Genomic DNA, 13,644 nt, shown 5'->3' with positions numbered 1-13,644 from the left:
ACAGAGCAAAAAAAATTTATGACTGCCTAGACTAATGAGATTTTACAGTGCACAGAGAAAGGGGCCGCTGCAGAGGTTCCATTTCTCTGTTATAGACAGCAAGAAGGAACTAAGGCCAATTAGGTCCACTCTCACCTTTGTACTCCCCCAGGTAAGGTGGCACAAGGACATCCAAGGCATAAATGCAATCCCAACGGGCACTGCTAGCCAAAAAGAATCTGATCTCAGGCATATGCACACTGGAAGTGGAATCCATGTTGACAATTACTCAAAAAAGAATAAAAGGTCTCCAGGCCAAACTAAGCAGTCAGTGGCAACTTTGCAATTGTGTTGCCACTGATGGATCATCATAGATGAAACTCTGATACTTAGTAAATGAGAGACTTAAGAATTGAGATTATTACCATTTAGCAATTATGTATTTTTCTATGAAAGAAAAGTGAGCGCAGATTTCTAACCTTTGCTCACTTGTGAAGTTCAGTCTTATAATTTAATTGCTAATATTCAATGAGAAAGTGTATTTATTACCCAAGCCTAATTGGCAAAATTTGTGGGAAATCAGTACAAGTGTAAGCTAAATTCTGTATACAGCCATCACTACTTTCTTTGGTAGTGATCACCAAAATCTCAAGAGAAGGAAGTCCTCTTAATAAAATCTAACCATGTAATTTTAAAATCAACAGTGAAAGCAGAAGTATAGTAACATATTAAAATTAGATTTTTATATATTAAAGATTATTTCCCCAAACTATAGAATATTCTGATAGGATTTCATTCTGCTGGTGTTTGAAGGATAATTCATGAACTGGGAAACTGATCTAATCTTCCTAAACTGAACTTACTTTACAAAGATCAGTTTCCTAACCAGGACAGAAAACCAAAACAAAGGAAAAAGTGGACAATTAGAGAAAGTGTTTTTAACTCTTATGTCCACAAATGCAGTGAATAGCAAGAGCTTTTTAACATAACGGTAAAAACATCATCATCATCAACAATGAGAATTAAGGAGCACAGAAGCCCTCAGAAAAACCTCAGAAGGGTTTTGAATCTAAAGTCGTTTGACATTAAAGTTGATTTGGAACAGAAGTCAAACATTACTTCTCAATCTAAAATAAATTTCAACTAACATGATCTATAGCATAAACTTAATATCTGGATTTATAATAGTTTAGATCAAGACTCAGTTAGCACCACACAGTAACTGACATCATCAATAAAGATTAAAGTAAAGCCCTATACAGTCTAGCAGGTTTGTACTAATAACTGGGAGCCTTCACTGTGCACTGTGTATTACTGACAAAGCAACAACGAAATAAATATAAAAAGAAATCAAGGGCACTCCATCACATAATCCACTTTGTTTCTCAACTGTTTAGCTTTATTCCTTTAATAACACTAAGACAGATGCTCCACTGGCACCTCATCAGTAAACGGTCTGTATTTTATTTTCCAAGAACAAGCAAGTCTTAGTGCTGGCCACGGCGCTGCCCCTGACCATAAGCCTCTGAGGAAAGTAAGGATTTATCTGGTTTGATCAACGGAGGCAGGAAAGCTCAGGAGGAGCCCGAGAGGCCGAAGATGCCGAGCGGAGCCCACCTGCCCGCCCACGCCCTCCCCCCCCACCGGTTTTTAACCGGGCAGTAGCCCGTCTCGGTGGGACTGGCTGGGATCCCCCGTTTCCTCAGATACAGGAGCAGGGCCAGGACCGGGCCTGAGGGTGCGACTCCCAGCCCCCACCCCCAGTTACCTCCCAGGTACAGGAGAACCGGGGCCTTAGTAACCAACCGAAACAGGCGCCGCGCCGCACCGCCCCCGCTGCTCAGCCAGGCGGCGGAGCAACCAGGAGAAAAAGATGCCGGCAGCCGGCTCATCACAGCCCCCTTCCCACCTGCCACCGGGCCCGACTCCCAGCCCAGCGCCAGCCGTTCCGAGGCCACCTCCCGCCCAGACTCTGCCAAGCGTGGCCTGGCTCTCACGGAGCCCCCTACCCCACGGGCCGGAGCCCGGCTGGCTCCGCCGGCGCCTCCCCCCGGCCCAGGCCGGGACTTACCGTTGAGTGCCGAGGCCTGCAGCGTGGCCCCCGAGGTACCGTCGATGACTTTGATGGCGCCGCGGGCGGTCACGGCCAGGATGGCGTTGAGAGCCGGGTGGTAGCAGAGACTACAGAGCCCGTCGGCGTCGCAGCGCAGGCAGCCGTCCCGCAGCAGCAGCCACTCGCAGGGGCCCGGCGCAGCGGAGACCGATCCAGGGCCAGCGGCCGCCGCCGAGGAGCATGAGGCCCCCGCAGCCGCCGCCGCATCAGCCATCTTCCCGGTTGCTGCCACCGCTCAGGACAACAGGCCCGGGGAACAGCTCAGTGACAGTCCCAGCGGCCGCCACCAGTCACCATCCGGGTCCGGGGAGAGGGGGAAAGAGAGAGCGCCGGCGTGAGCAGGAAGTGACGCGTCCCACGCCGGATACGGAACTGACAGCGAGTGCGAGAGCCCTGGGGTGAAAGAGGAAAAAGCAAAAGCGCCGTTGCCAACGGCTAAGGAAAGAGCGGGGTGGGGCCGGGCGTGCGTCACCGCCCTGTTTCTGGGGAGACTCCGCCCCTGACTCGGAATTCCCCTCAGCTCCGAGCGGCTCTTCCCGGCAGCCCCAGCCATGCCCGGTGCTGGGGAGTGTGGCGGAAGTGCGATGGGAACAGGTCGCCTGTCTCCTCTGCGGCTGATGTCACAGTTGGAGGCGTCTATCCCTCTAACGGGGGGAGGGGGCTACCTGGGCCTGCTTTATTGTCCCCGCCTCTCACACAGCTCGGGCGGGGCGGAAGCGGGGAATCCCAGCCTATGAGTTGGCCGGGTTTCCCCTCCCGCGCCAGGTGCTGAATGAAGTCTGCAACGGGTTGCCAACACTGCAGTGTGGCGGGGCCACTAGCTGGCAGCCTGTGTAAGGTTTCTAACCTGAGCTGGTAACGGCCATACCTGGTAGTGCAGTAAAGTATCTTAACGAGAACTCGTCTGGTCTCTCGCTCGCGATGGCAGCGGTGTAGCCAATCCATAGCTGGTACAGGAGCCTCACCTAGTAGCAGCCGTGCCACCTGTCATGTACAGAGAGTCCAGGACATGGTGTCAGAAGTAAAATAACCAGACTGGCAGTGGAGGAGAACAGAAACAAAAGGAAAACAAGAACAAAGATTACAAACAGGCAGGAAGGGAAGCAACCAATGTTCTGGGATCAGTCTCATCAGCCTGCAATCTTTGATGCCCCCTGAGAACTTCAGTTTTGACAAACCTTTAGACCAGACAGACTAAGCAGCGCTTTGCAAGATTTTACGTTGCTACGAAACTCTTCCGGGGAACTGGAAGCATCCAGATATTGTCTTTAGTTTATGCTCTAGATGACAGGCGGAATATATCTTTAAACCCTTTGCCTTTACTGATGACAGTCAGAGCGATGACTGTGAAAGAGTTAGCTCTATTTGATGCACACTTTATACCTCAGAAAAATGTGGTTTATGAAAGGGCATGTTTTCACCAGAGAATTCAAGAAGTAGGGGAATCTGTTGTATTCTTTATAAGAACTTTGCATGCTTTGGCAGAAAACTGTGATTGGGGGATTGTAAAACATTAAAATATTAGCAATAGACTAAGTATTGGGCTTACAGACAAAAGCATCTCACAGCAGCAACAATAATCTGCATAGGGTCTCTCTGGAGCTAGCTTTCTAACTAACTCTCTATTTTTAATACTGGAAATGTCTGATTTAACCCTACACACAGTTAGCTAGAAAACAAAGCAGAGTGAACTAGTGAAGCACAGGAACTTAAAAAAACAGAAACCAGCTTAGAAGCTGTAAAGGGACACAATGATTACTAAACATATTTATCATAAAACCCTTAAGGCAGTGAGCAAAAAGTGCCAGACTAACTATAAAGCCATTCAGACGAAATGCATAAGATGTGGAAAATTTCATAGCCCAAGAGATGTGTGTCTAGCTGAAGGCTCAGGACAGCATATGTGTATACAATATGAACATTTTGCAACCATTTGCCAGACTAAAGCAGTCAGTGAAATGACTACTACAGACTTATGATGACAAAAAGCTCGCCTGAAGAGTGAAATTGAATATTCATGGAAAGACTATTAACTGTAAAATTAACTTAGGACCAGACATGACCATTATATCGGAAGGGATATATAATTAATTTATCCCTTCCCAGAGCGGAAATCACATGATACACCCATGACTACCTGTGGAGGTATTCTGAACTGCATGGGCCAGTTCACAGCACAAATAATTTACAAAAACAAAAATGTTGCATTCAGAGTGTATCTGATCAAAGTCCAGCAACCTTCTCGACCACAGCATGGCAGCCCATGATGGACCAAGTGACAAAAGTAGAAGAACATGATTTGGTAATATTGGACTTTTTAAAGGCGATCCAGGACAAATAACCTTAAGAGACAATCCTGAACTGTACAATGTACACACACTTTATAGGATTCCTATCACATTGCTTCATAAAGTGGCAGCTGAATTAAATAGAATGGAACAGACAAGTATAATTGAGGAAATCTCTGAGCCAACAGCATGGTGTGCCCCAAATGGTACTGGTTATGAAGAAAAATGGAAAAATACAAATGTATGGATCTTAAAAGACTTAATGAAGCAGTTGGGAGAGAAAAATATATCCTCCCAACACTGGATGACTTCCTCCCCAGTGTGACAGGAGCTACAGTATTTTCCCAAGCTGGGTGCCTTTTATAGATTCTGGTAAATTCCTTTATCCATAGAGAGTGCTAAACTAACTATATTTATCACATCCTTTGGGAGAGTTTCCTTTGAAGATTAGCTTTTGGGATTACCAGTGCACCTGAAGTTTTCCAAAGAAAGATAGCAGAACTGTTACTAAACACAAATGGAGTTGCAGTTTTCATAGACAGTATTTTGATATGTGGTCATTGATGAAAGAACACAACAAAACCTTCAATGAAGTTATAAGCTTAACCAGTCAATCTGGACTGAAGTTAAATAAGGGAAAGTGTCTTTTCTACCTACACCAAATCAAGTTTTTGGGACAGGCAGGAGAGAAAGATGAAATCAGTTCCAGCCTTGAGAAAGTAAAAGCAATTTGAGAATTGAATGTACCACTGAAATACCAGAACTGAGACACATACAAGTTACTTTGTTTGATACCCACAAGAACTTTCTATACTATCAAAAACACTTAATGAACTGTTAAAGTCCAACACATCTTGGCAGTGGGGGCCAAATCAAGAAAATGCCTTCAAAAAGGTAAAAGAAAAAGAAAAAAATCTCAGCATTCCAGTTTCTCAAGTACAAACCCACAATGATCAGTGTGGATGCAAGCAGCTATGGCCTAGTTGTTGTATTGTTGCAACAACATGGATCTGAATGCAAACCATCTCATACTCACAGAAGCAGTAGAACAATATGCACAGATTAAAAAGGAGTGTCTGGGAAACATGTGGGCATGTGAGAACTTTTACAGATATCAGTGTGGATTGAATTCTTTTACACTGATAAGAGACCATAAACCACTTGTAACCCATATCAGTGAAAAGGACCTGGATCAAGCACTGCTGAGATGCTATCTTTTGGTAAGGTTAATGCAATTTAACCAAGTTTGTAAATATGTTCCTGGGAAAAATCTGGTAGTAGCTGACACACTGTCAGAGAGATCAGCATTGCACTCAACTACCCGTGAGCTCAAAGATGATGTAAAGGTGTATGTGGATGCTGTGGACACATACAGGCCAGTGTCAGAATAGAGACTACACCAGCTACAAAAAGCAACCTTGATAGACACACAACTTCAAGAAGTTGTGAGTTACATTAGGGCAGCTAGCTCAAGAATCCAAAGGACATTAAGGAGGCAAGAAAAGACAATGTGGCCAATTAAGTGAGAAAAACCTATGTGGCCAATTAGGCGAGACAAATGGACTAATAAAGATGACTGCATCATCATTCCAAATGCAGTGAAACAAGAAATCCTAAATCTCATCCATGAAGGAGATAGAGGACTAACTAAAGGCCATGAACAAGGAACCAGTCACGGCAGTGGCTAGGGATCAGCAAGGACATGAAGAATAAAGTATCAGCATATGAACATTACAGAACTAACAAATCAACACAACACAAGGAACCTTTAACAACAACACCTCTACCAGACAGACTTTTGAAGAAACCAGCTGCAGATTTATGTGAAAGTAGAGGACATCATTACCTGGTCATAGTGGACTATTTTTCCAGGTGTGTAGAAATAATGGGGTACTTGAAAGACATAACATAATAGTGTAAATTTTGTAAATGATAGTTTTACATTCCTAAGGGGGAGAAGATGTGATGGAATGCTAAAGCTGTATTGCAATATTTAGCCATTAGCTGACACCACGTGTGACATACCTTACCTGAGCTGGTAAGAATGATACTTTGCAGTGCATTAAAGTATCTTAGAGATACAACAGAAGTGTTCTCTCTGTCTGTGAAGGAAGTACTGTAGCCAGTCCAGATCTGGTACAGAAGCATGATCTACTGTAGTAGCCCTGCAACCCACCATCTACAACAGGGGTGGGCAAACTTTTTGGCCTGAGGACTGCATTGGGTTTTGGAAATTGTATGGAAGGCCGGTTAGGGGAGGGGGTTGTGGCCTGGCCTCTTCCCATTGACCCCCCCAGGACTCCTGCCCCATCCAAGCCCCACCGTTTCCTGATGGCCCCCCTGGGACTCCTGCCCCATCCAACCACTCCTTCTCCCTGTCCCCTGACTGCCTCCAGAACCCCTGCCCGACTGCCCCCTGCCGCCCCATCCAACCCCTCCTCTCATTCCTAACTGCCCCCCCCGGGACCCCTACCCCCATTCAAGCCCCCTGTTCCCTGCCCTATGACTACCCTGACCTCTATCCACCCACCCACCCCGCTCCCTGCCCCCTTACCACACTGCCTGGAGCACGGGTGGCTGGCAGCGCTACAGCCGCGACACCCAATTGGAGCCAGCCATACTGTCACCACCATGCAGCACAGAGCACCAGGTCAGGCCAGGCTCTGCAGCTGTGCTGCCCCAGAAGCTCGCAGCCCCACTGCCCACAGCATTGCACTGGCAGTGGAGCAAGCTGAGACTGCAAGGGAGGGGGAACAGCAGGGGATGGGCTGGTGGCTAGCCTCTTGGGCCAGGAGCTCAGGGGCCAGGCAGGAGGGTCCCACGGGCCACACCATAGATTGCCCACCTCCTATCTACAAGAAGTACATGACAGAGTCCGCACTGTGAGAATTGTACTGGTTTTACATCTGGTAACTTGTTTTGATTTCAGCTAGAAAGGTGTTGCTGTCAGTTTTATTCCTGCGGAGTCACCCTGCCAGCTTTCATGTGTCTCTGGGATTGGGGTTTGAGGCCCATGTCACAAACCCTGTGGAGCAGGAAGTGAAGTGTAGCCAAGTCATAGAATATCAGGGTTGGAAGGGACCTCAGGAGGTCATCTAGTCCAAGCTCCTGCTCAACGCAGGACCAATCCCCAACTAAATCATCCCAGCCAGGCTTTGTCAAGCCGGGCCTTAAAAACCTCTAAGGAAGGAGATTCCACCGCCTCCGTAGATAACCCATTCCAGTGCTTCACCACCCTCCTAGTGAAAAAGTTTTTCCAACTTAAACCTTCTCCATCGCAACTTGAGACCATTACTCCTTGTTTTGTCAGTAACCACAGTACTGTACACAACAGTAGAGGTAACAAATACAGTGCCAGAGAGAGGAGCGGGTTGTAGCCTTCCCACATGAAGTCATCAGTAGCTAACTTTAAACTTTGTCCATTTAGAGTAGTGTCTGCATATTCCCACTCTTGGGAAAGGTGCCCTGGCAAAAGGAGTTTTGGTATAAACCATGGCCCTGAAGGATGATGATGATGATTGTATTTTATTTGTATTGCTGTAGCACTAAGGAGTCCTAGTCATGGACCAGCACCCCATTGTGTTAGGTACTGTACAAACACAGAACAAAAGACTGTCCTTGCCCTAAAACTTTACAGTTGAGGCAAGAGACAATAGGAGGATACAGATGAGAAGTACAAGGAAACAGTGAGACAATATTGGTTGATATGTAGGAACTCTCCTTGGCACCCAATAGGGCTAGATCCACAAAGAGAACTCAGGTTCAGCATTGCAATGCTTAATTTTTATATGCCCTGGTGCCCCATGGACTCCTCAGCCATGAGTTAGGTGCCCATGCACCCTACACAATGCATGGGGAGAGATAAGTGCCTAAGAAAGGGATTCACAGAAACCAGCAAGCTGGGAGGGGAACCATCTAAGCTAATCAGTAGGCCCCACCCCTCGCCTTAACATTTCCTATATCCATCCCCCCCACCCTTTAAAGATGGTTGGATGCCTAACTGCAAGGCAGAGAGAGGCACTTCTCCCCACTAAAGATTCTCAGCTGTGACCCTTCCTGGAATTAGATGCATAGGTCAGGTCAGCCCTGTTTCATGAAAAAAACAGAGAGAGAGGGGAGGAGTGAGAAAGAGAGGTTGTACCCCATTATAACCAATAGATTAATGGTTATGGTACTCACTTGGAATATGGGAGAGCTATTCCAACTCTCTGCTCAACCTGATTTGGAGTAGGGCCTGTCCTTTGGTCTCCCATATCACAGGTGAGGGCTCTAATCACAAGACTATAGAATCTATTTCTGTCTGGCCTAATTAATATTTAATTATTATACAAAGTGGAACAGCTTCAGCAGGAGAGTGAGCTCTACTCCTCTCAGAATACCCCATAGCTTGGGGATTAGGGCACTCAACTGGGAGGTGAGAGACTGAGGTTCAAGTCCCTACTCTAAATCAGGAATTCCTAAGTTTCAAACACAAGCAGAACGGGAATTTGAGAAAAGGTTTCCCACATCCCAGATGAGTCCCCTGCCCACAGGGCTATTGGACACACTCACACAGAACCTGCCAGCCATAAAAATTCCTTATCTGTTTGTCTATTTTTTATGTGGGTTAGGTGTGCTCAGAGCATATCTACCAGACAGCATCCTATAGGCAAGATATGCAGGAAAATGTCTATTTTGAGAATTGCATTAGGACAGTGAACTCGACTAGGACTAGCCATTTTATGCATACCCACCAGCAGAAAAGTAGGTGTCACAGTAGCTTTACTGGCAGAAACATAGGTACCTAGGCAATTTAGGCACTTACAGTGTTAGGTGAGAACTGAACAGGGTGTTTCAGAGAAGTAAGTGGCACTTAAATGTTGCCTAAAATGGCAGTTAGGCAGCTAAGTACCTTTGTGGATCCAGCCCTGAGTGCCTGAGGTAATTATGGAGGTGATGGTTGTGGCCCTTTACTTAAAAGTTGTGTTCCAGTTTGCATTTAAAGAATAAACTCCCTGTTAAACAAGGAAGGTGTAGTCCCTCCAACCATTTCAGTTCCTTTTTCTCTTGTGCTGAGTGTGTGGGAACTTCAGTTGCTTGCAGTCTGGCTCCTTTGACTTCCAGTTACCCCTTTTCCCTCTTCATCTTAGCCTAGCTGATTTTTAGTAATATAAATTATTGATTTATACTTAGTGTAGCTATGATATTTGTACACCTTTTGCCAGCCCCACAAAAAAAATCTTTATTAGAAGTGTGTTTAATAAGACTCCACCAATCACTAGAGCCTGTAGAGTCAAATGCATGCATCTAAAGTGATTGCCTTCTGAGTTATATGTAATTCACACTGTCAAATATTTTAAAAGGATTTGTGTACCACAACAATCAAATTAGGCTAAAATTACGAAAATATTGTGATACATGAACATTGTATTATTTGTTGGCTATCTAAATATTCATGAATAAGGAATTATATGTATGAATAAAACTGAACTTAAAAAAATCAAATATTTCAATTAATTATTCAAATTTATTCTCCAGCTCTAGATTCTATAAATTTTTTGTTAACTATCAGAAGCCTTGTATTGGACACCAATGTTCTTATCCATCCCAGGAAAGGTATGAGAGAACACGTTTTATTTGCTAGATCTCATTTTTACATCAGTGGTCTAAATTTCTGACACTTGGGATATGTCTACTCAGGATTAGTAAAACTCATGTTAGCAGACCCTGGGTAGTTTATAACCGTAGGTAGGAATTGTTCAACACAGGATCCTACCCTGGGGCTCTAGTATCTACATTGCATTATGTGGGCCCAATTTCAGTCAGCCATAGCCCAGACTTCCTAGTGCCCTCCCAAAATGTGGCTGCTCTAGCCCTTTCTTCATGGTGCAGTGTGGGAAAAATTGACTGTCCACCAAACTTGACTGTCCAGAGGACAAAGAAAGTCGGGGCATGAGATTGTGGACTACTTTTGGCAGACTCTCAAAGCATAAGTCCAGAAGTGCTGTGTCTACACTGCAAAGCAATAGGGCTTGAACCTTGAGTCCCGGCTTGTCTCAGGTTGGGACCCTCCACGCTCATAGGGTCCTGGGATCCTGGATCCAAGCCCTGGGTTAGCAAAATCTGTGTATTGTTGGAGTGAGGGAGTCTTCAGCCTATGTTCAAATGTTGAGATGCCCTCATATACATAATGTATATGAAATTTTATGCTTATTTTCAATATGCTATTTCTTGGATTTTGCATCTAATGAGCAGTGAGAAGCAGAATTCCTATTAAGGTAAGCAATTATCCAGTTTACATGCAGCTGTAGATGCAAGAGTGCCCGAATATTAAATCCTAGATCTCTGTTGATCTAAATAATCAAAAGTGACTGCAAAACTTTATTTTCCAAGAATATGCTATTTTAAGACTGCCTTACTGATCTTGAAGGATGGTGTGAGGACGATGATATTCATGAATGTATTGGGATCAAAGAAGACAGCCTTTACTCTTGCAGTGCCACTGCAAAAATCCAAAGTGTGAGGAAATGACAATTGAGGTGAGATATTTAAAGAGCTCAGCTCCCTTTATGCACCTAAGGGGGAAGCACCCAGATATGGAAAAATGCTCTGCATGCAGTAGCACCCACTGAGAACAATGCTGATCTCTTCTGAAAATCTGTCTTTAACACTACACCTACATAGGGATAGAAGACCTGCAGCATAGCCGTGACTGGTCTGAGTCAACGGAATGAAGCTCATGGAGATAAGTGTGCAAGGCTAAATGTTGCTGTGTAGAGGTTTGGGCTCAGGCTGGAGCCTGAGCTCTGGGACCTGCACCTATGAATGTCTACAGAGCAGTTTTTCAGCCCTGGAATCCTGTAAGATGGAATCAGCTAACCCAGGCCACCCACAGGTTTTTTATCTCTGTGTAGATGTACCTGTAGTCAAATCCATGGTCTAAAGTCCATTCCAGTCATACTCTCATTGGCTTCAGTCGCCTTTATGTAAGGCATTAAAAGCTTCAAGATGAAAGTAGTGCTTGTCCAATGCTGAAGAAATAGCTGTGCTCTTCAAATTCTAATTACTCTACAGCTCAAGCAGTTTTATAAATATTACTTTTTAATATAAAAATAGCTTAAAATACTGAATTATTGAGATCTGATGGACTAAGCTTTGTAGTCAACTGTCTTTATGACAACAGGACCCTTCCCTTACTTTTCCCAAACTGGAACAATTTCCAGCAGCAGGAGCTAGCTGTTTTAACTTGCATAGATACACAATACAAACAGGCACTTTCGGGGCATCTATAGTTGGACATTCGACATTTAAAAATATATTGTCGCTTTATAAGAATGCACTTGAGATGATCAGTTATTTCAGACAAAAGCTACAGGGTTCTATTGATACAAAAGGATTTGTTTTATAGTAGAAGCCAATGAGACAGGTAGTACCTGCCCCTGTAGCTGAACCAACATCAGGGTTTATCTTTGAACAGAGACTGTGTACACAAATGAAGGGAGCAGGCAGAGATATGTAGTATGAAGACTGGATGCAGGGCAGTGAAAAGAGAAGCCAGAAAAAAAAAGTGTTCTTTAAGGGCCAAATGACAGTAACTTTTAGGCAACCTCTCATTATTTCAGTGGAGTACGAAAAATTCAGGTGTGTAATTTTAAAATAGAACTTAGAGAAAAGGTAGTGGTTTCCTCCATGCAAAAGTCAAACTGTGTCATCTTCGTCTAGTAAAAGCAATTATATGGCAACACAGAGCATTTCCAACAACTGTACTGCATTTTTCATCAAATAGTACCAGTTTTTCAAATGAGGGAAGAAAGGAAAAGTACTACTTTGTACATGCCTGTTCACTATGCACACAAGTTTGTCAGAACACAATTTTCACTGTGCACATGCAAGTCCCACAGTGTTGCATCCATGCCTTTGCAAATAAGCTTACCTGGAAAGTAACTGCTTCAGCGTAGAAGCTGCACTAATGACAGGAAATCTGCACTACATTTTCAAGTACGAAACAGAACTTTGTATACTTCATAATCCTAAAAATTTATTTACAATTTTAGAACATTAAATAGATTACATATATATGAATGTGGATGTATGTGTTTTGATTCAGTGAATATAAATAAGCTTTATACATTCTGTAAACAAATTTAATTAAAAATCTTTATAAAATACATCTTATGTTGTATTTACATACATACCTGGTCTAAAAATATGAGTTAATTGAATGCAAAGTTGTAACAAACTATTCCAACCATTTGAAAACTGTTTAAGTATGTTTCTTTGAATAGCATATGCAAAAGTTGAAACTAAATATATAGACTTTAAAAGGTGAAATTCTGCAGTTGTCTGTAAAAGACTTGCTATGTTATATGCATATATACACTGAGTCTTACACACACACACACAGTTTGCAGGAGGGAACTGTTAAAACAGCAACAACTATAGTTTTAAGAGAATATTAGCACAAAAGAAACTAAGATTTTTAAAGAAATGTGATCATAGTCCCATTGAAAAGGAAGCTAGGTGTGTAGAGTGATTTTAAACTGTCAATCAGTACCCAAGTTCATCTTGTCATCTCAGATCCATAAACGTTATGAAGTTGTCTATAACACCACTTGGAAAGGACAGACAAACGGTAAAAACTCATTAAATACCTACCAATCTTTAAGTGTGTTAACCTCTTGTGTTTATGATGCAGTTAACTATATTCATTCACACCGACTTGGTTTCTTTAACGTTTAAAATGCTAATTGGATCTTCTCGTTAAACATTATAATATAATGATAGATTATAAAGATAGGAAGCACATTATTCTGACTTCTTCCAAAATCATATCTGATAGAGCTGCACTGCTAATGCGTATATTATTTTAAAACAGTACAAATAGTTTCAACACACTTTGGGATATGATTTTCATTTACTATAGATTATTATGCAACAAGGTAATTGGTAAAATACACTAGTATAGGTTAAGGTTCACTAAGCTGTAGATATATAATCTATTTTTAGAAACCATACTATTTGTTTAGTACAAAATCTTGCAGTTCTTATTCAACCAAAACTTCCGCTGAAGTCAAAGATTAGTTTAAAAGTTGATCATGATACCAAAGTTTTTCTATGTTTACAGTATTGTGAGATTTAGCATAGCTGGGATTCGCTATCACAACATTTGTCCCGCACCAACTTTAAGTAGTTTACAGGTAACCATGCAGAGAAGCAAGTTACAGAAACTAAAAAGTTTCTTTTGGAGGCTGAAAATTTAACTTATTAATTAAAATTTAAATGAGT

At 43.2% G+C, this 13,644-nt stretch overlaps 1 protein-coding gene across 1 annotated transcript in view; it reads right to left on the bottom strand.

Moving 5' to 3' along the window:
- BIRC6 (baculoviral IAP repeat containing 6) overlaps positions 1-6,841 on the bottom strand; it is a 337,908-nt gene extending 331,067 nt beyond the window's left edge. The window contains 3 exon segments of the mRNA XM_075064579.1: positions 2,051-2,315; positions 2,317-2,371; positions 2,373-6,841. Coding sequence (XP_074920680.1) covers positions 2,051-2,315; positions 2,317-2,371; positions 2,373-2,389 — 337 coding nt within the window. The 5' untranslated portion in view covers positions 2,390-6,841.
- Between the last annotated feature and the right edge of the window lie 6,803 nt (positions 6,842-13,644).

Source organism: Chelonoidis abingdonii, chromosome 3 (genome assembly GCF_003597395.2).
Source record: "Chelonoidis abingdonii isolate Lonesome George chromosome 3, CheloAbing_2.0, whole genome shotgun sequence".
Classification (NCBI taxonomy): domain Eukaryota; kingdom Metazoa; phylum Chordata; order Testudines; family Testudinidae; genus Chelonoidis; species Chelonoidis abingdonii.
Note: the sequence above shows the minus strand (reverse complement) of the source record. Positions and strands in the feature narration are given on the sequence as shown.